The sequence below is a fragment of the Conger conger genome, chromosome 1, assembly GCF_963514075.1.
Source record: "Conger conger chromosome 1, fConCon1.1, whole genome shotgun sequence".
Classification (NCBI taxonomy): domain Eukaryota; kingdom Metazoa; phylum Chordata; class Actinopteri; order Anguilliformes; family Congridae; genus Conger; species Conger conger.
The window spans coordinates 73,160,451-73,183,635 of NC_083760.1; the positions used below are offsets into that span (position 1 = coordinate 73,160,451).

A 23,185-nucleotide genomic window follows, 5' to 3' on the forward strand; every position below is an offset into this window, starting at 1 on the left:
AGAAATCTGGATTTTAGTGTTCAGTGATGTTTATGGTGCTGACCATGACCAGGTAAAAGCAGGTTCTCTTCCATTGCATCTTAAAAGGGCTCGGTGGTGAACTTGAATGTTTACAACCAGTATTATTTAATATATTCATTGAATAAAATATTGCTTCAAGTAAGATTAAATTAAAATTTTGATGTTAAAACACTCAAATAATATGAAAATGTTTTCTTTGTATTTGATCACCCTTGCATTTGTTTATTCACAAGCAGTGTAATCAGTTTGATGCGCTGCAATTCCACTTTGGTCAGTTCTGTGCTGCTTCCACTACCACATTTCCTATTTGCTGCAGCTGCAGTGTTTGGACCATCCATGGGATTTTGCACTCACCAAGAGTCCAATATGGAAAATAAGTTTCATGTGTGATTTTGATGTGTCTGCCATTGAGTGCAAAGAGGCTTTATATTTCAAAATCATGTCATTATTCTTAATATGAAAATATCATATATGCTGTGCTGTTTGGCTAGCTAAGCACCAAGCAGTGTTGCCAAAATATTACAATATCCTGGACAATGGCACAATGCAACCCAGAACATGCAAACACATGTATGAGAGATTATGATGTCCACATAGATTTGTGACCATGCATGCATGTGTGCATGAGTATGTGTGTGTGTAATCAAACCTGAAGAATAAGCTTAACACTAAAGATATAGGTGAGGCACTTAGTGTCATAATCACGCAGATTTTTTTAAATTGTAAAATTCTGTTGTTTTAAAGTTGTTATAATTCCAATGGTAGAATTACAGGCTTGGGCTGAAGACGCATTAAAGCAATGTGCGACTGAAGGATGAACATTGCCTATACTTCCTGAAACAGTATCCTCATTGGGATTCAGCTGAACGCTCCTCCCAAAAAGTGTCACTAGAGGGAGCAGCAGTGGAGAGGGCTACACAGTCCATGGACAAAGTATCGGTTCTTGTGGGAGGTTCAGGTTTCTAAAGCAGATGGCGCTGGATGCATTGCCTTGCGTGTTCATCAGCTTTGTTCCTCAGAAGTGTCAGCATTATATTAATTCTTCAGTTTTTACACTGCACTTTCATACCATGGTATTAAAGTGTAATGACATTTATAGTTTCAAAATACAATTGAATGTTGTTGAATCAATGTTTAAATTGAAGATCAAACCGAATATGATAGACATATATTTTATGTTAATATACAATGATGTGTGTATTAATTATAGGTTATAAGTGCACTTATTTATTACTTGAAAATTATCACTAAAAGTTTTCTTTTAATACACAACCTAAGCTTGTGCTAAAATGTTCTAAATGATCTCAAATCTAGTTTAAAATCTTTGACTAGGAATATGAATTATATTGTTAAAGAATGATAATTATATTTTATATCACATTGCATATCAAATTGCAGCATGATTACATATGACAATAAGGCACAATTCAATTTTATTTATTTATTTATTAAGTTTTTTTAAATCCGTGATGAAAAAAGAATGTGATCACATATTTCTGAGTTTCTGCTTGCATCCCAGGGCTGGTAGAGTTAACACATTGCACTTTGCTGGCCACTCCTCCCTAAGCCCCTCCCCAACCGCCCCTGTGTTTCCTTTGCCCTCCCCCTTTTCTGAATCCCAGTATGAAAGGGCTGTTTCTCATAAGCATCTGCACTCCAAGGGGCATAGAGCCATTGACCACCAGCCCAGCTGACACCCTGCACGCCAGTGAGATGAGCAGAGAGAGAAGAGAGGCAGACAGAGGAAGAGAGAGATATCCCTGTGACATGGAGATCCCAGGCATCAGGCACTCCCGTGGCCACCTCGGATCAGAGAAGCAGCAGATGCTGGATCTCAACAAACGGCTGGAGATGTATCTGAGCCGGGTGAAGCTCCTGGAGGAGGAAAATGAGCTCCTCAAGGAGGAGATCCATGCGCTGCAGGGCAGCCGGAAGCCCCAGGCGTGGAGGGGAGAGCTGGACGGGCAGCTGAGAAGAGCCAGGGGGGAGGTGGAGGCAGCATGGATGGAGAGAGACAGGGTGGAGCTGGTGGTGGCCAACCTGAGCGAGGACCTGCAGACGCTGCAGCTCCGGAGGCAGAAGGAGGCAGCCACCCAGGCGGAGGTGAAGAAGAGCCTGACGGAGAGCAAGAAGGAGATGGAGGAGGAGAGGAGGGCCCAGATCTGGCTGCGGGAGAAGGTGGCACAGCTGGAAAAGGAGCTGCAGTTCCAGCTGGAGATCCACCAGGAGGAGGTGTCAGCTCTGCAGGCCAGGCTGAGCCACGCCCGGCCTGTCCTCATGAGCCCTCCGCACACCGAGGCCCTCCACCTTCAGGACCTGGGCCAAGAATACTCACAGAGGGCCAGCCAGGTCTGGCAGGAGGCAGCGACTGCATACCAGGCCCAAGTCAAGCGTCTGGAGGACACGCTGTCCCAGACCAGGGATCACCTGGGCCAGGTGACCCAAGAAAAGAGGGAGGGGAACCTGATGGTGCAGTGCCTGGCCAAGGATCTGGATGGGGCCCGAACCAGGAAGAAGCTCCTGGAGCAGAAACTCTCCCAGCAAAGGAGCAGTGAGCTAAAGGAGCTTGAGCTACTCCAGGTGAGAGGCATTGTGTAGCCACTGGCCCTGTTACAGGGACATGTGAAAATCTTGGTTTATAATTGTAACTAAAATCTACATTTCAGTAACTTTTAATTGAAAAAGTTACTAGTTAAATTTGCAGCAAAGCACATCATAATTATTTGAAGTACGTGGGCTGATCCATGCGCTACATTAAACACTGGTGTTACTCCAGAAGCTTAGAAGGTTTAATTTGGGAGAAATAAAAAACTTTTACACCTTCTGCATAATATGCTCTAGCATTCTAGCCAAATGTTGGAATAGTCAGCTATGATGGGAAGTCCTGTGACACTATTCTGTCACAGGACAGAAGTCCAGTTTTCAAAGTAAAAGCCATGCAGCATCAGGTCAGTAGTCATGGACGATGCTTACTCCTACAGTAGGTCTGCTGCAAAAACCATGAATAAGTGGGGGACTCAATAAAAAGGGACTTTTGTCCTTGTAAAATATGACTCAACTGAGAGTGGCTCAATATTGCAGAATTATACTGTCAAATATTAAGTCATCACATGTAAATTATTTCCATGATAAAGTACTATATAATGATGCACTTAGTAGGAGTTCAAATATATTACAATATATTTTAATGCAATTGGTCATACACAATATAAATGTTCTGATTCATCCCTTCAACAGCGTAAATCATTGTTATATTACTTTAGAACGGATACTGCTCGTACAGCACGTACAGGTGAAGTTGGTTTGATTTGGCTAATCGGTCTCAGTACTGCTAGGGTTATTCCAATATACAGTATCTGACTGTGGACCTCATCTGTTCTCTGCTCAATTTTGGATAAATAAACACACAGGTAATTCACACAGCAAGGCTCCACAGAGAAAAGCAAGTAAACATGTCAACTTCCAATTCCGATATATTGAAATTATTCCATTACAAGTTGTAGGTTTTACATCATTCATTTAGTTAACTTAAGTCAACTTATGTCATTTTAAATATCTTAAATTAAGTTTGACTTCAACAATGACTTCTGATCCATTTCAAATTAAGCCAGCTGCAACAGTTGGAAAGGCTGATCCCTTCTGAGTTGATCACAATACAGGCTCAGTTTCTCTCTCTCCATTTTGTCTTGGACAGGCCTGTGCATTGTGTACCTTCTCAATGTCCGGTCAACGGTTGGAAAAGCTTTGTGCAATGCAGTGTTGTCTCTTTAGCACAGGCCCGTGGACTGTGAGGAGGGAAACTCATTTTAAATGCAAACAATCCCTGTTTTTTCATTTTGGATACAAGGGTGTGCTGGGTGGGAGGGGTTGTGGAAATATTGGATCATGTGTTGGCAGACAGTTTCCAGGAATTGCTTCCAGGTCATTGAAGTATTAAATGGGTTTTAAAAGGTCAGCAAATCACATTGCAGCTCTGTGAGATTGAGAGCTGCACTTTCTGCCGTTTCAAGTGCCACATTGGTGTTTTGTACAAGATGAAATGGTTTTGGCCTTTGATGCTGTCAAAATTCATGGGCTGCAATTTAGTGTTCATTGGGTTATGAGTCGTGGGTTCATATCTGTTTTTATCATTTTATTTTTCCATCTTGTTTCTCAGGCTCATCTGGAATCCCTGGAGGGAGAGAAGGCAAAGATGAGTGAGCAGATTTCTGACATCCTGGATGACAGACAGAGCCTTCTGCAGCTGAAGATGTCTCTGGGGATGGAGGTGGCCACCTACAGGTACACATCTCAGAAATGCCCTTGTTCCCACACTATTCCTACACTGAGGTCCACTCTATAACCACTGTAGTTTTCAGAAAGAGTTGCACGCTATTGTGACTTCTACCAAGGGCATATCCATAGCCAGAACCATGGTCTGAGTGCAAAATGGAATGCTAACCTAATTATACCCAGCTCAGTGGCCTCTTTGTTGTGTTTTTCATTCACCATCACCTGCCTGTCCACATAAAGCTTCCAGCCATGTCCGTGTTTAACATAGGAAAACAGAATTGTCCAGGTCTGGGTCAAACTTCTTTTTTTTCTTTTTTTTACCAGCCTGTGTATGCTTTTTGTTGCATATTTTCAGTCTGGCAGTCTGGAAGAGCACAAACTGGAGTGAAGTTGTCATGAACTTTTGGATTTGTTGCTTGGGAAGGAGTAGCTTTCTAAAGAGAGGGTCATCGGACAGATTGGGGCCAATTCTTTCTTGAGCAGAGAAACTTTGGAGCTCATGATTGAAAAGGGTCTTTTCTCTCCTCCCCCATTATTGACCCAGGTCCATCTGCTGTGGAAGAAAACAGCCACAGTGCTCTGGGAGTGTGTGGGAGTAGAGGGAAGGAACAGTGTTCTAGGAGTGAGTAGGAGTAGAGGGAAGGAAACAGACTGGATATGTGGCGACTCAATGATTTTCTTTAGATCAGTTTCATCCTTAATACCAGCAATGCACAGTAGGCACACCTCAATGCAATGAAAAACATGGAGCTGATATATACAAGGCATTACCATTCAATCATTTCTTTGTTCATATATATACACTTCAAACAGATCGACAGACAGGTTAAATGGGCTGCATATATTTGTTTAATGTATATTGGGTCCATATGAATGTGAGCACCTATATGATGGAACTGGAGCGGGGGTTATTAGTGCAGCTTGGGCTGATGGGAACGGCCGTGTCTGTGCCTGTGTGTCGGTATGTCTGTGAGGCCCTGTGACTCACAGACCTCGTTTCTCAAGCGTCGCCTGCAAGATAAAGGCAGTGACAGCACTCTACCCCAGATGGCCAGACAATGACAGAGCCCTCACCACATTACCATAACAACAGATCCTGCCTGCTGCTTCTGTTCGCCAAAAGGGACCAGCCACGTTCCTATCCCCTAAAAAAACCAAATGACCAAATTCTCAAACGACTTCCTGAATTAATTCTGTCGAGTAATGGTATATTTGTTTTTCATGTTTTTACCAGTCATCACCAGTCTCCACTCAGACAAAAAGTCTGAAGATCCTAACAGATTTGATAAAGTAAAGTAGATTTTAATCTGAAATCTGATGTTAGATTGCACATTTCATGTCATACTTAACATTACTATTTTAACTTTCAGTGGTCTTCCTTTTAAAGCTCCCAAGGCTTTAATTATCTATTGAAAAATTCTATTGTGGCCACTATTACATCCAGTGCTGTGAAGATGAATGACCTGATTCCTATGTGTCCTTTACAATCAAAAGTGGTCCATCTGAGCACATCTCTGACCATGTCTGTTTTGCAGAGCATTGTTGGACAATGAGAGTCTTCGAGTCGACAAGCCTTCCATCAACAATCCCTGGGGCTCAATTACAGTTGGTACGTCTCACAGAATCATACATATATTATGTATTAGTCTTCATTAGCTTCTTTATGCAAAAAAATAATAATAGAATAAAAACATATTTGCTGCTTAAAAGACTCCATGTCCATACATGTACAAAATTTAGCTTTTAACAGCAGTACTGTATATTGCAATAACATTGCATAGCCCAAGTCTGAAAGAGGAATCGTATGAATTATTTGTAGAGCAATATCCTACTGTGCACTCAGAAAGCTTAATATGACCCCTATCTGCACATAGCCACATCATTCTTACGATAATGGATGATGTGATTCTACACTGAATGTGCTTTCTGCTCAGTAATGCAAGCTGCCCATAGTGGTCCCTAAAGGTCATTCAATCACATGACCTTCCTGTAATTTAAACCAGATGGAAGGAAGAGATGATCAATATCTAGCCATTAAAACCTATCCTGTCTAATCCTTGTGACTAGGGCTTTGGGGTTTGCTTGCCTAGCCTTTATCTAATTCAGCATGCATTAGTTTCATACAAATTTATTCCAAATCATGTTTTTAATATGTTTTAAAATCCTAGGTGTTTTAATTTAAGCTGCCTTTAATTTCAAGAAACATTAAATGCTCTCACACATTAATTAATTAATGTATACATAGGAAACATACAGGACAAAATGTTAAATATGGGAAAAATGATATCAACTCATTAACTACAGTAAACTATGTGTCTTGAAGTTATTATGTATTTTATTTCCATTTGAAAGTACTTTGTGCTCACACATTGCAAATGGTCATTGCCTGTGCCTGTACCCATGACCATTTAACAGGATGCGTCTGTTCAAACATATTTTCTTGTGTAATTTGCAGATGGAGGGCCCAGCCTTCGTGGTTTTAAGCAGAGACTCCAGGCCACACATAATGGCAGTCACATCGCCTCCCCAGTTTCCTCTAAGCTTGGGAAAAGGACCCAAGCCACAGTGGTGGCCAAGACAGTGACACCTGTCCAAATGTCAAAACAAGATACCTCTGAGCATAAGCCCAAGAGTGCAGGATTTACAGAAGAACAAGAACAAGCTGGTTGGAGTGAGGAATCCTCCCTGCATGCAATTTGGTCATCTCCTCACCCTAAGGACATATTGAAAGGAAATGGTTCAATGGAGCACTTCAGGGAGAAGGAGGTCCAGGAAGAGGTTAGTCCTGTTGCAGCTCTCTTAGCTACAAGATCACTAGAACTGAATGCTGCTGCCTCGCCCATAGAGAAGTGTAGCATTGATCCACCTGCTGCAGGAGGCTCAGATGTCAGCAGGGAAGAAATGAGAGAAAAGGAAGAGTATTCACTCAGTGCAGAGGTAGAAAAGCCCATGGGTCTGAATGACACAGAGCCCAAAGCAGAACAACACTCTGCTGCTTGTCATTCAACAGTTTTTGATATTCCTTCACAGTTCCACCCAGAGATCCAAGCACCTGGCAGCCCCAAGGTCATGCTGAACCTCTCAGGGGCAGAACCCAATCAATCTTCAGAGGATTGTGAAGATGTGGGAGTGCAGGGGTCAGAGGAAAGGGCTCCTGAATCTGCACATGCTCCCGTCTTTGCTTGGGGAGAAAAGGAAGACGGAAAAGAGGAGATTGAATGGGCAGAGGGTAAAACCCCTGAATTTGAAGAAAATAAAATAAATGTAGACTCTGAAATTGCTGTCATTTCTGCTGATGAAGATGCCATCATGGAAATAGATGGGAATCCAGGGGACAGCCAACAAGAGCAGACATCATTAGATGCAGAGCAGCTGGACTTCTCTGAGGATGGAGACGATTCTCAACATGCCTCCCATTCATGGCAGACTGAGGGGGGAGAGCTGGATAACAATGGCAGCTACTCGCTGGAGAACACTCTTGCCGACACACGCCCGCTGATCCGTTACAAGAGCGATGAAACAGACATGAACACTCAGGCCTCTCAATTAGGGGACAGTGACTCAAGTGGGGATGAAGGTAATGATGACAAGGGATGTTGGGGAGATGATAAAAGAAGAGTTATCACATCCAAAAGCATTGATTTCATGGAGGATCTGGATGAAGAGGTTGAGAAGGACACAGAGAAAGAGGAGGCAGCTGGAGAGCTCTTCCAGGGAGAAGGGATGGATGCTGCCAGCAGTCCAACGGGGGAGAGAATTATCTTCACGAATGATGATGATGATGAAAGTGAGAGAGAAGAGGGCATAGCTTCATCGCAGGACGAAACCACTCATGTGACAGGGCCCACAGATCCCATGACAGATCCTGTGGACAAGAGCAGTGAAGAGGAAAATGGTGGACATGGGTATGTGCAGGAGAAGGATTCACTATCACTCTACTCTATTGATGACTTGAAAGGTGAGACTGTAGACTACGAGACTGCACTGGGACTTCAGACCGAATACCCTAAACGAGAAACAGAAACGGAGAGCCTACACCCACTAGATTCTGTCAATAGCATCAGGGAGATGAGTTCACAGAGTCATTCAGACACACAGGAGGAAGCCATAAGATCACATTCTGAGGCCTTAGCTCCACTCTTTAGTGGAACTGTAGAAATATCGGCAACACAACATCTGAGCTCAAATGAGGGTACAGGAGAGGGAGTACACAGCGAGGAAGCAGAAGTTCTTACTGACAGGAAAGAAGGACAGAGTCTGTCTATGCTAACTAATGTGGATTTCACCGATGAGCTCTCCCTGCACAGTGAGCTCAGCAGCACCATGGGGAGTATCATTAATACTGCCAATTCTGACATAGAAGAATACAGCTCTGGAGATGACTCACCCAATGTCAGTCAGTTCTTACAACCCATCACACAAGAAGAAGTGTGTGCGAATCAGGAGGAACCAGTAGCCAGAATTGTTTCTGAAGGCAAGGGTGAATCAGCAGGGCATTCTCCAGAATTCTCTGACCCTCACCCAGAGAACATAACTGAGGAAGTCGCTGACCACAGAACAGAAAGTGATGTAATCCTACAGGATCAAGGGGACATTGTAGAGAGCCCAAGTGCAAGACTATGGGGACATGAATCATTTGTTCAAAGTGTTGAGAAAATAGCTGAATGTTCACAGATGGTTTTGCACAATGAGGGTAATATTGACATGGAGTGTGCTACTGAAGAGAAGTTGATGGCTGTCAGCCAGCCCTCTGGTGATTCTCCTAACATTATATCTGATGAGGAGGATGGTATCTTCAAGGTTATGGAAACCGAAGTACTGCCCCAAACCAACGGGAAATGCCATGACCCTCACAACTTACTAAGCACTAATTTGCATGAAGATACCTGGAGCTCATCCAAGAAGAAAGAGGCTACGTATAATCCGCAGGAGAGTCTGGTTTTTGGAGTGTCATGGGAAGACACAGAGAACCTCTTGGTGGCAGGTGAGCACACTGAAGGAAACTTGGAGATGTCTCAGGCCCCATCTCTGGCGGAGCAGAAACAGATTCCTGTGCAGCTAAATCAGCTTTCAGGTGCCAAGATGGAGGTAGATGGAAGCCATTCAGATGACTCGTTGGATGAAGGGGATTCCTGGTCTTCTGGAGAATAAAGAATAAAAGAACACAAAAAGAATAAAAAACACTCCTAGACATCAGGGGAGATCATCTCTACTCTTTATACTAAACATTACTTGACAGCTGAACAGAATGTGCATTTCATACTTGACACTGTTATAGCTTCATTTGTAATACACATCCCTGCAACACAAATTATTTTCTATTTATGAAGTCAAACTCACCAAAATAAGAACCTTTCATGTGAGGTAACTACTTGCATAGCAACTATGCTAAAGTAGGATACTCAGAGGACTATTAGTATTTCTGGAACACCAAGGCTGTGAATTCATCTTATCATGAGTGGTAATGTGCCTGTCAAAAAATGCCTTAACGTAGCCCACTCCCTCAAAATGCCTATGATTCAACATATTTTCAGCATCTATTAAAGTATTTACTGTGTCTGTCAAACAATAAACTGTGAGGACTTCCTTTCAATCTGGCCAGCATGTAGAAGATGAACATTGGCAGCCATACCTGCAAGAGAGCTTTCTACAATCAAGTCTGGACCACCATACGCTTAATCAAATTTGAGACCTGTGCTTCCTCTATTTACCTTGGAGGAAATTCAGGAAGGTCAGACCTAACATAAATTGCCATGATTGATTTTATATTGATCAGTAGGAATGATCAAAATGCCACAGTGGTACTCACCAGCATCTGTCTTTTTCAGTTGGGCAGTTGGATTGATCTATTCTTTAGGCACATTGGTAACTTCCTTTTCAAAATCACATTTTGCAGTGAGTCCAGTCTGCACCAAATTAATTACCAACTTTTACCCTGGGGGGTATAATCCATAACGAGCCATTTGTAGCAGAGCCCAGGGGTTTCCTAAAATTATGTGTTTTGCAGATTGTCCAGATGTCTGTACATCCTGCTTTCACAGCCTCCCTCAGTTTCCACACAGGCTTTTACAAACCAATTACCTGGCAAATTCACAAGAGTGCACTGCCAGGGGACTATTTGTGTGTATCTCAAATTAAAGGCAATTATGATATTAGAGATTTGAATAATAATAAACATAATAACAGTATAGGTTTATGTTCATAAGGATTAGTAAAAACATATGAACAGTTCAGTGGGGCATTTCTACTGTAAAATAGTGGAATTCATGAATATCCATGCAGTTTGCATCCTTTGTTAATCCAAGTGGTTATGGCAGCACTTGGTAATGCAGCAGGTAGACTTTCCAAGATATACTTGCAAAAACTACCACTGAATTCACTTTCACGTCTCAACATTGTACCTGCCATACCATCCCAGGTTGTGTGTTGAAGGTGGACTTGAAGGTCATCTTTACTGTAAGTGTGCTAATAGACTGCTACAGCACTGAACTATGTGAACAATGAATGGAATACTCTCCAATAGCAGTGCTACAGACCCTTACTTCATTTCAGAACTGTGTGGTTTTAATTATGTGAAAATGCATCATTCTTTCATGGGATTACATGTAAATGGTTCCTCTGAGTATGACTCTTTAGCCACGCTTCAATACAGCTTGATTGCATTTGGTACTTCTGCATTTATGGGTCTTTTGTTTTGTTGTATTGCTTTGATTGGCTTCTTTGTGAACACCCATAAACTGTAGATTTGCAAAAATCTATCCTTGTTGCATTATGAAAAATAAACTAATTTGTGAGCAGTATGTGATGTGTTTCAATCTTATAAAATATTATGGCTTTGAATTTTGGTGAATTTAGGCTAGTCACAATATCCAAAAATAAGAAACCTTTAAATAAAATGATTTGAAAGGTATGAAGGTATAAAAATGAAATGACATTTATCAAATAGAAACTTATATATAATGTAAAATATACTAAAAAATATTGTCCTTTCCTGCCTCATCCAAATGGAAAAAACAGTCCCCATGACTGTTTTTCGTGTCCATTTTGAAAATCCCCAGAAACACTCAGTCAGTGAGGGGGCCCTGCGTGTGCTATGCCTCAGCTTCACTCTCCTCATTGCAGGTTCACTGGCGAGACAAACAGCTGTCCTTAAAAGGAAAACCGGTTTGAAGGAGTGAGAAAGAAAAAAAGAACTGCCAGGCAGCCAGGAACAATAGATGACCTCACCTCCTTCTCTCTTTTCTATCCTCAGCTTTCTTTTCCTTCAGCCATTCATTTGTTAATTTTCAGAACAATGGCAGTTATTTTAAGAAGCAATCCCCTCTCTCTTGCTCCCTGTCCCTCAGCCCCCCTCTCTCTCCCTCTCTCTCGCTTTATCTCTTTCTTGCTCTCTCTCACTCTCTCCCTCTCTCTCTGCTCTATCCAGCAGCAGCCAATCTAAGGCCTATTCATAGCAGAATCATTGTCTGCTGTAATGAAATGACTTCAGCTGCCTTTAATTCTCCCTCCCCTCCCCAACCATTTCTCTCACTCAGAACTACTAATCTTCATGAAACTGCTGTGTATGCTTGGAATTTCCTACCTGAGGGACCTTACAAAGAAAGATGCATTATAATAAAATCTTGTGAACACAGTTGTGTGAATTTGACTGAACTAAGGGTTATTTAGAGAATCATGATATTGTTTTTTTTTTTTTTTTTTTTTTTAAAACTTTTTATTACATATTTACTATATCTTATTTCGACAGTGTGAAGCAGGTTGTGTTGATCTGAAATATTCTGGTCTGAATACCTTTACATGCCATGGTATATCTATTAAAATCAAAAGTTATCATTTAAGTGCATTGAATTCTAATTCATAATTAGCATGTGATCGTTGTACGTTATATACTAATCTTTTTGCTGTTTACAAATCAAAATGTGCAACTGTAAATCAATTTGACCATTCGTATTGGCTCCTAAGGTCACTGGGACAAACATTTCTTTATATAAAGCTATGAATGGGGGGAAATGCTTTTGCTCTCTCTGGGACACCTGCTTTCTCGTGTGCATTGTGGTCTTATGATGAGTCCCCAGTGTGGCCAAGTCTGATGAAACTGCCTGCAAGCCTTATATTGGTCTAGCCAGTTGTGCGATTGCTATTTTAGAAGCAGCTTATATAGTGTTGAATCCGGGGAATCTGCCCCCACCCCTCAGCCCCCACCCCCCAGCCCCCCACAGGAGGGCATGGAGCCTCCAAAGGCAATATGGTGAACAGAAAGTGGCCTGACTCTCTGGAGTGTGATACACTTCCCCGAAAGCCATCTGTTCCTCTGAAATCCATTTAAAACATTATATATGACCATACTGGCCAATTGATTATCTGAAGAACGGGTTGTATGCTTAAGTGCTTTTGGGTGGGTGGGGGGACCTGTGTATATGAATGGCATTGTATGAACCAAGTCAATTTTACACCAATCCAGCCCACAATATTTTGAAAAGCACTTCACCGTGGCTTCCATGAACATTGTTAAAAATCATTCTGCCTTATATTCCCAGTGTTGTCCCTACTGGGAGGCAAATACAATTAAACATTCACAAGTACTTGGTGTAAGCCATAAGTGTAAATGGATTTCAATGACAGACAATAATATGACAATATTCATCAGGGACTGTACAGTAGAATACAGTAGAATGTTTTGTCCATATTTGCTGATATGTACTCATAGAAAAATATATTAATATTTTTTACAAAATGTATCAACTATTTCTTGCCTCCTTACATGAAAACATATGTCCACATTCTAGATTAGAAATAGTTGTGTCATGCGACGGCTTGGATAAAACTTTAAAAAGAATGAACATATTTGGCCGAACCATGATTGAGACAAAGTGGCATTTGGATGGTTTGGACGATGAACAAAAACACGTGAACACTTATCCAGTCAATCAAGATAAATGGTTACTTCATGAAGTGTATCATTTCACAGGCTAAAAAAAACAATAATGGAAAAGTAAATGCACATTACAATTTGCCAAACTATTTCAAAAATAGAAGCCAGGATAAGGTCACTTACTGATGCTGAAAACCTCTGTTCTTAAGATGACAACCCTCAAAATGATATAATTATTGTCTTTTGCAACAAAGGGCTTATTGGCCACTTACTGGCAGTGGGTTAATTATACAGTATGACAGACATTACTGTGGGCAATGGTCTAGTCAGATTGAATAAAGCCACTTACTATAAGTGATTAGCAGAGACTCAGTGAGTGACATTGAAATGAAAGAACTGACTGTGATTCTCCCTACAGTCATGCAGGGCCTCAACATACCAAAACCAGTATGCTTGTTGTCTCATTCCTCTGCTCACAACTGTTGAAAGACCCTCAATATGGAAACAATGCAGCTACTGACGGGATTTTGAATCACTCTTGGATTTAGATTATTTTCTTCATTTACAATCAGCTAACAACCCAGTGAGCAAAAGATGGAATCTGTTGGAACGATGTCTATAGGAATCTAGGTTGAGAGACATTTGGACAAACAGACTAGGTTAACCCAAATAGCTCAGGTGTTATCTGGACATAACCTGGCTATATCTACTTGGCTAGAAATATTTCATTTCCCAATTCTCCATTTCTAATTTTGGAGTAAAATCGGCATGAAATAAAACTATATCTGAGCCCAGAGGATAGAACATTACAAATATATATTGAGGTAATTTTCTAATGCTTTAGCAGATAATCAAAAGGAAAACAGCAGATAATAGCTCCTTAAATTTGTCAAGTGGATATTTAAGTTTGGTACTTCTTTCTTAAATGCCTGTACATTGTGTCTAATGTTGCTCGCAATTCAAAACAAAGCTATAAAGCGCAATTTACTATATATGAATTCTTTGAAATGAAAACCTTGTTTTGTGCACACAAACATACCATTAGCATGGTAACAGTACTTCATGGGACAGAAATGTGAAAGCAATAGAGCTTGATTTAGCCCTGTCCATGGTCAGTGGCATAGGAGAACTCTGACTCAGAGGGCATGGTGTGAGTCTCCTGCCCGCTGTTGCCCTGCCGGAGACATGAGGTCAGCGGCTGGCCAGGACAAAGGCAGCTGACTGGGCCAGCTGACACTGTGGTCAAAAGCCTGTTAGAGTGGAGCGTTTGTTTAATCTGACCGCCCGGGTTGATTTTTTCTGTAGCTCAAATATTTGGAATAGATATAAATGTCAGCACTGTAAGCCTCTCTGCCACTCTGCCTCTGAACAGCAGCACCTCAGATGAACCCTCCCTGTCCATCTGCTCCTCTGGAGTCCTACAGTAAGGGTTCATCTGAACCCCTCCCTGATCCTGACTCCTCTGGAGTCCTACAGTAAGGGTTCATCTGAACCCCTCCCTGATCCTGACTCCTCTGGAGTCCTACAGTAAGGGTTCATCTGAACCCCTCCCTGATCCTGACTCCTCTGGAGTCCTACAGTAAGGGTTCATCTGAACCCCTCCCTGATCCTGACTCCTCTGGAGTCCTACAGTAAGGGTTCATCTGAACCCCTCCCTGATCCTGACTCCTCTTGAGTCCTACAGTAAGGGTTAATCTGAACCCCTCCCTGATCCTGACTCCTCTGGAGTCCTACAGTAAGGGTTCATCTGAACCCCTCCCTGATCCTGACTCCTCTGGAGTCCTACAGTAAGGGTTAATCTGAACCCCTCCCTGATCCTGACTCCTCTGGAGTCCTACAGTAAGGGTTAATCTGAACCCCTCCCTGATCCTGACTCCTCTGGAGTCCTACAGTAAGGGTTCATCTGAACCCCTCCCTGATCCTGACTCCTCTGGAGTCCTACAGTAAGGGTTCATCTGAACCCCTCCCTGATCCTGACTCCTCTGGAGTCCTACAGTAAGGGTTCATCTGTACTCCTCCCTGTCCATCTGCTCCTCTGGAGTCCTACAGTAAGGGTCCACCTGTACTTATCTCAGTTGGGGATTGGCTCCTCATTGTTCCCTCCAATCTCTGCTGAAGACTCACCTGTCTACTGTGCGTACAGCATGCCCACCACCTTCCATGAGATTAATATGAGCAAAATAAATGTAGAAATACAGCAGTAATCCCTGAGGGCCAGTCAGCATGTCCATGTGTTTGTATTGATGGGATGCGCTTTGAGACCAAAGTGATACAGCAGTGACTTCATGAATTTGAAAATAATTTAGAAACTATGAAGCTCTATAGGGCGGCACGGATGGTGCAGTGGGTAGCACTGCCGCCTCACAGCAAGGAGGTCCTGGGTTCGAATCCCCGTCGGCCGGGGCCTCTCTGTGTGGAGTTTGCATGTTCTCCCCGTGTCTGCGTGGGTTTCCTCCGGGAACTCCGGTTTCCTCCCACAGTCCAAAGACATGCAGGTTAGGCTGATTGGAGAGTCTAAATTGCCCATAGGTGTGAGTGTGAGTGTGTGTGTGAGTGTGTGTGTGTGTGAGTGAATGGTGTGTGTGCCCTGTGATGGACTGGCGACCTGTCCAGGGTGTATTCCTGCCTTTCGCCCAATGTATGCTGGGATAGGCTCCAGCCCCCCTGCGACCCTGTTCAGGATAAGCGGGTTCAGATAATGGATGGATGGATGAAGCTCTATAGCCATGTGCTTTGAGTTGACAAATACTTTGATAAGAAGTTTGAATATATCAAACACATTTAATACATTTTAGTCAAACCATTTGGGATTTATAAGCATTTCTGCAATTAGCTAAACTTATATGCAAGTTAATTGGCTGTTAATTAGCCATCCTTTAACGTAATACATGTAGGTTTATTGATTCATAATACTATCAACTTTTTTTCAGAAAAATAAAGAGTCATTGAGGATATTTTTTGCCAGGGGGTGTAGGGAAAAAGGCACAACCAAGTGTGCCAGCTTTCATAAGGCCAGATATTTTTATATTGCACATGTGGTTCAGCCAAAGGTGAGGAAAGGATAAAACAAGGAGTGATATTCCAAAATCAAGATGGCAGCTACCCGTATACAATATGTGCCAAATGAGGAGGTTATTCACTCTAGCAGATTTCTAGTGAAATCTTCAATATTTTTAAAGATATGTAGCTCTATAGCACCACCGTAACGTTTTAGTCTTGATGTGGCAACACACGTATATCAAATGGGATAATCTTTGGCATTTTAAGTGTTTTTCAGAAAAAAATGTTGGAACCCTCAATATGGCAGATTTTATGGGTCCATGATACGTAATTTAATTTCTGCACATTTCTGATAAAAGGGAATGTTAATGATACTAGAATGAATCGGACCAGAACTTTTTCTGGACTTTGAGAAGATTGCACATTCCTCTCCCCTGACTCATCTACACTGCTCTTTGGTTCTAGCCCCTGTGCCAGTAAGCTTATCATACTCTTCTGTGTGCTGGCATCCAAAAGCAACCTTCAGAAAGACTGAGAGACAGCATGCAATGAAGTCATAGAGGGACATGGACTATTGCAAAACTTTAGTCATGGATTGAGTCATGGTCTGTGCCTTCATACTGCAGATACAAGTGTCAAATGTAGGCTGTAATGGGACAGTTGACTATGAATGCTGACAGTGTCAGTGCATGTGTGAATACAAAGCAGTAATGCACAGCAGTCAGAGGTCACAAACATTGTGAGGTCACGAACATAGCCTTACTTCTGAAAACTACAGGCCATAATATTGCACGTGACAGATCACAGCTTCAAGAATCCTAACAAGCAGTTTGTCCAGTTTGCCCATACTATACACTGGTGATGTTGTGTTACTAATTCTAATTCTATTAACTAAGAAATATTTGAGCCAGTTCACAGAAAACAATTTTGTGGTGAAAAGTCAGTGAAAACATTTTTTTCCCTCTAGGATATAGCCAGGTCATATCCCGGTAAAATTGGCTATATTGGAGTTAACCTAGTCTGTTTATTTTGAAACATCCCTCAACCTAGATTTCTACCCCTGGATTCTGGCTTTTGCTCACTGGGAATGTTTGTATGCTGAAATGAAAGCTTGTGTGCTGTAAAAACTTACATATTGAACATATTAAGTAATAATTGTTCATTCACATAGACTAAAAGGGAAATGTATATTAATGCATATATTTATGTTAATTGCTTGGCAGGTTTTGCCATATCAAACAATTATGAAGAGACAATACTGACACTGCAGTAGATGAGCCAGGCATGGGTCTACACGTAGACTGCCATCTAGTGGAGACGGATACAGACTGCGTCTCTACTGACAAAGCAGAGCCCTCACGAACAGCTGGCCTGACACTGAATTTATTCATTCTCCTGATTCCAGGATAAACCGAGACACAGAAGACCGAATTCTACCAAAGGCCTCCCTGGAAGTGCTGGGGTGCTTTCAGCCCCTGACAGAGGCTGTACACTGTAACTAAACACAGACACACACCACGCATAATAAAGACAAATGATCCATACCTCTTTTTAGGTCAACTTGTCTATTTAATATATAAAATACGGTAAAACATACGCAAAAAGGGGTAGGTATCAAGGGACAAATGGATACTTTGGTACAATAACAAACACTTTTTTGTAAAAGCAGTATAGAATTTTTAATAACATATCAGTGCATACTTTGTTTATGAAAATATACACAAATTGTATATCATTCTCCAAAAACAACAGAAAAAACATCTTTTTACAACAAAACTCAAAGCAGACTAGCCGAACACAATATATTAGCTATAATTTATTTTAAACTTTTCCTCAGGTACATTTTTTTTGTGTGGTTTATATTGTTGTTGATAATACATTTCATTAAAAAAAATGATTAATTCTCTGTTTGTTTTAATCCCATGCATTTCCACCGAAATAGTCTGTGCCTGGAAATAGATCAGATCAGCCTTCCCCTGCTTATGTACGTCAGATTTTTGACATTTGACTAAAAATTGCAGCATTGTACTGGTAATTTCATTCGGTTTGTGTTATTCACTTTTCCCCTCCATTACTTTATATATACTAATATTACTACAATATTTTTAATAAACCTTGCAATATTAACAGCACCCCTTTTGAAGAAAACAAAAAAATGAAAACAAAAAATATATATTTATATAGTATTTATATAGAATAAAATAAAACCAAATAAAATAAGATGGCTATACTACACACAACAGCAGAAATAAAATTAAAATGGCTTTTCTTTATTTTTATTATTATTATCACTCATAGTAATAACAAAAATAACAGCAATAATAACATTCATTAAAAAAGACAATTGTCACCAGCACAAATTAACACCAGAAAAAAGTGAGATTTTAAAAACTTCATTGGAAATAAGGGGTGTAGGTTTATTTATGTATTTTTTTTTAGAAGATTGTCTTTCATTTTGATTACACTGAGTGACTGAGATCCATGACAGCGTTTGTACAATGACTGGTCAATGCCAGCACGTGAAGCCAAACACACGGGCAGCAGACAGAGCAGCTTCATGCAGTGTCATACACCCAGAGCCCAAATCCAACCATCTTCACTAAACTGTATACAGGTGTACTGCACACGCTCATGGGAACAGCTCAAGATCTTCTATTTCTACCTGTCCAACATGCAGAGCAGCAACACGTTAATGAACCCAAGCCATCACACCCAGTGCTTTCCCCCTTTCTCTCTCCTTACTGTCCTCAGGTAAAGGCCAACAGACCTCATCACCACTGGCTACTCCAAAGCCATAGCCTTGCACCGTGAATGCAAGCGATTAATGTGATCCCATCTGACCAAATAATTAAATGCTACACAAAACCCTTCTTGTTGCGGAGAGGACTTTCGGACCATCATCTGTCCCAGCAGTCTTAAGGGCTTTCCTGAAACTCCTGACCAACAGCGGGCAGAGGCTGCGGAAACGTGGACCAAAAGTGAAACGCGTTTCATCTACCGCAACAGGCTGCTTTTTGTTCCTCTGTGACAGACCACAGTGCAACACTGAATGACAGCACAGCACAGTGGGGAAGCAGGGGCTTATGGGATACTGGAGGGAGGGAAAAGAGTTTCTGGGAAATTCAAGTTTCTAAGAGAACCGGGTATATTAATATAAAAATCTACACACACACAAATAAATTTAGCCTTTGATAAAATCGCATTTAGGCAAATTCACCTAAAGTCAACCAGAGGGAATCTTCATCCAATGGGATTCATTTTGGTGGGAGGAGAGAAGTGTGAAGTTTGGCCTGGTCAAATAACAGGAGGGCCATTGGTTGTTGGGCTGTTATAATAAATAAAATCAAGCTTGTCTCCAAGCTCTCGTTTGTGACAATGACCGGCAGCACCGCCGATTCCAGCAGCCTCCTCTCACACCTGCCTGTACGCTCTGCACGCCTGCTAATGCAATTCAGCAACACGGAGCACAAATTATTTATAACCCCAATGAGGATCCTGTTAACAGGAATAATAATGGGCCTAAAATCTCTATATAGCCTGCCTGACTTAAAAAATATTTAATCTTTTATCACTCAGATACAATAAATCCACTATAAAACATTCAATATACGTGGCAAATTGGACATCATTTTACAACACTGCAAAATTGCAGTATGTGTCAGAAAATGTACAAGTAAATTCACTTTAAAGACGCTGCCCAAATTATTACATATCCACTGCTATCTAGTGTCAGAAGTGCAAATGTTCAAACGGGACAGCAATTCCTCTTTGAACTGTACATTTGCGTTTGATGGGTCTTTTGAAGGAGCCGGGTTCGGGTATTACGGAGAGTTTTATCTGAGCAGAGGAAGTTAGCTGTGCGTTAGCGCAGGTACGAATGACGGATTTCATACTCCTTGGCCGACAAACCCTCTCTCTGGCTCCCGAATCTGAGGACACTTCTGAGGAATGTGCCACAACACGAGGAGCACAGTTAAAGAGGCCAGCTGGGCAGGAAGTGGACATCACATGAAATGCATTAGAGCGATGTGTCTGGATAAGAGACTAAGTGAGGCAGAGCCCCCTCACATGTAACAGGAAGTGATGAAAAGTGTGCTCAGATGTGTGTGTGTGTGTATATATATATATATGCACATATACATATATATATACAAACATAAATATAAAGAAACATGTATTTAGTGAAGCGCCATGCTGACATCGCTGAGGGCTAGGGTCTGGAATATAAAGTGCATTCCATTAAATAAACTGTCAGAGATCTCTCAAAGTCAACGTCCCTGTGGCCTCCCTGACTGTCCCTCCAGCATTCTAGCTTACAACATTATTACATTTACATATACATAAATATATAGACAGATCCACTGAGAATCTACACATTTGTTTTAGGGATATCCTGCAAAATATATGTGAATATATATTTATATACACAATCCCTATTGTCTATAATTTCTTCCACATTATATGCAGTTACCTTTTAAAATGCATGTAGTTTTACTGCCACCTAAAGTCATTTAAATACATATGCCACCGTTTGCCTTCAAACATTGTCCTTTGCTATTCAAGAACCAAAGTTGGCTGTAAAGGAACATCAAAAAACATCTGTGTATATACATGGTTCTTCATTTTTTTCTTGAACAAATCCTCAATCCTCTAAAATTCAAGCCTTTTGGTACTTTTTTTTTTTTTTTAATGGCAAGAGTACTTTTGACAGAACTGAGCGATATCCCCTGAATTAAGCAGGCAGAAGCCAAAAAGCAGTAAAAGAAATGCACTGTGATCAGAAGTGGCAGAAATATTGTGCCTGAAGCTTGTGTAAACGGGTGATTGTGAAGAACACCTGGCCATTTTCTGATCTTGCTTTTGTTGTACAGAATGAAAATATCTTGTCCATGACCATGTGTGTGTATGAATTAGAACAGGATAGTTATTTCAAAAAAATGAAAAGAGAACCTCATCATTTTACACACTGTGGAAAATTTAACTACCCAGATAGGGAGAATATGCATTAAAAACGATGGGGTTGAGATGGGAGGAGAGCGTTTGGGAAAAGTAAGATCGAAGCGCTGACTCAGCATCCCTTTCACCGAGCCCAGGACCTTGGCCTTCGGCAAAGCAGTCTATGCACACAACGTGGCCGTGGCTTCTAGAAGATTCTAGCTTGCTCTGGATGCCTTCTGGTAAAGCCGGGCTCTGTAGTGAACGTCCTTTAGATTTGATTCATGCAGTGTTTACAACAGAGCTGCTGCAGCCCTCGCCGTCTTTTGAATTAAATTGAGTCGCTTTCCAAGGCTGAAGAAAGGGAACGAAATGAGCAGAAGAGCCCGTGGAGTTGAAGTGTCGCTTTTTGAAAAGGAAACTGTTTCAGCTTCTCGAGTGTTCAGGGAGTGGAGGATGGAAAATGGTCAGGGGTAAAAGAGTATATAACTGCCCGGGAACATGATTACATGGAGCAATTTCAACCGGCCTTATGCTCAGCCTGGTTGGGCTGCTACATCGAATGGACACTTCCATGTGTAAATACAGAGAGAGTGTGGCTGAACGATCCCCGAGAGAAGATTCAGCTAAGTCTAGAACATCTTTAGTCATTAATGTACAGATTTGACTGAAAACCCAGCGAAAACAAGCGCTTCCAGCCCACTGTTCTTATGCCGTGACATCCACAGCATCGCTTTCTCTTTCATTTAACATCAGCCTCAGCCCCCTCACAGCCCCTGAACACAAATATCAAAACAACCAACTCAAAATCGCCCCTAATTCCATCCCACTCAATTACAGCTAATCCCTGGTTTGGTGACTCGGCCCATGATAGCAGTGTGTGCATGTGTGTGCGTGGCTTTATGCGTGTGTGTGTACGCATATGTGTGTGCGCATGTTTGCTTTGTGTGTATGTGTGTGTGTGTGTGTGTGTGTGTGTGAGTGCCTGTGTGAGTGTGTGTGTGCCTGTGTGACTGTGCCTGTGTGGGTGTGCCTATGTGAGTTTGTGTGTGTGCCTGTGTGTGTGTGTGCCTATGTGAGTGTGTGTGTGAGTGTGTACCTGTGTGAGTGTGTGTGTGTGTGTGCCTGTGTGAGTGTGTGTGTGTGAGTGTGTGCCTATGTGAGTGTGTGCCTGTGTGAGTGTGTGTGTGAGTGTGTGCCTGTGTGTGAGTGAGTGTGTGTGTGAGAGTGTGTGAGTGTGTGAATGTGTGTATGTGTGTGAGAGAGTGCGTGTGCCTAAGTGAGTGTGTGTGAGAGTGTATGTGCCTAAGTGAGTGAGTGTGTGAGTGTGTGTGTGCCTGAGTGAGTGTGTGTGAGAGAGTGTGTGAGTGTGTGTGAGTGTGTGTGAGAGAGTGTGTGTGTCAGTGAAGGGACACTCAGGGGGCAGAGACGCGTGGCGGGGGGGGGGGGGGGGTCTATGTGACCCAGGTGTCCAGTCTCATGCGCTTGACGTTGCCCTCCTGCTCAGCCTCGGTGGAGGGCCTCAGGAGCCCCACGGTGGAGCTGAAGTCGGGCGGGCGCGGCTGGCCGTCGTCGCGGTCGCTGCCCTCGTACGAGCTGGCGGTGCTGCTCAGGCTGTCCACGGGGGAGCGGCCCGTGGGCTCCAGACGCAGGGCCCCGGGGTACGGGGCCCCCACCGTCAGCACGCCCCCCGAGGACGAACACGCGGAGCTGCGCTCCCGGCTGGGAGACACCGGCTCCGACTTGATGCTCACGTTGGGGGCGGTGTTTACCGTCAGCATGGCACCCTGAGGTATATGACCCACAGGCCTGAGGACAAGAGGAGACAAAGGAGAGGGGTGAGTCACCGCAGTTCTATTTCCTGCTACCTGCTGAAGCACTATAATGTAAGCCTGTCTTATGCAAAAAGGCCAAAGCAGAGAAAGATCCCAATTAAAGCAGAAAGAGACAGTGGGAAGCAAGTGGTACATGGATGTCTATTTGCTACACCAAATTAGAAAGCCTCTAAGCTCATTACTAGATTGATACATCTCAACACTGCCTGGCATTCTACACTTAACAAGAACCCCTGGGATGTGCAGTTAT

The 23,185-nt window shown here is 42.3% G+C and overlaps 2 protein-coding genes across 11 annotated transcripts in view; one reads left to right on the forward strand and one right to left on the reverse strand.

Moving 5' to 3' along the window:
* Window positions 1-1,760: 1,760 nt before the first annotated feature.
* On the forward strand, window positions 1,761-11,093 carry nes (nestin). The gene is made up of 4 exons (XM_061247107.1): window positions 1,761-2,601; window positions 4,178-4,302; window positions 5,829-5,902; window positions 6,749-11,093. The coding sequence occupies exons 1-4, from the start codon at window positions 1,789-1,791 to the stop codon at window positions 9,442-9,444; spliced, it is 3,708 nt and encodes a 1,235-aa protein (XP_061103091.1). The 5' UTR covers window positions 1,761-1,788; the 3' UTR covers window positions 9,445-11,093.
* Window positions 11,094-17,713: 6,620 nt separating this feature from the next.
* mef2d (myocyte enhancer factor 2d) overlaps window positions 17,714-23,185 on the reverse strand; it is a 67,244-nt gene continuing 61,772 nt past the window's right edge. For all 10 annotated transcript variants that reach the window (XM_061232230.1, XM_061232280.1, XM_061232288.1 and 7 more), the window contains one exon: window positions 17,714-22,909. In XM_061232230.1, the coding sequence (XP_061088214.1) occupies window positions 22,555-22,909 (355 nt within the window). In that variant the 3' untranslated portion in view covers window positions 17,714-22,554. The remainder of the gene's footprint in view (window positions 22,910-23,185) is intronic.

What these genes read in the sequence shown, in the direction of transcription:
- nes (XM_061247107.1), top strand. Translation starts at nt 1,789, where the DNA reads ATGGAGATCCCAGGCATCAGGCACTCCCGTGGCCACCTCGGATCAGAG. An exon ending in AGGAGCTTGAGCTACTCCAG is followed by an intron (nt 2,602 to 4,177) that starts GTGAGAGGCATT and finishes CTTGTTTCTCAG; the next exon opens with GCTCATCTGGAATCCCTGGA. An exon ending in CTGGGGCTCAATTACAGTTG is followed by an intron (nt 5,903 to 6,748) that starts GTACGTCTCACA and finishes TGTAATTTGCAG; the next exon opens with ATGGAGGGCCCAGCCTTCGT.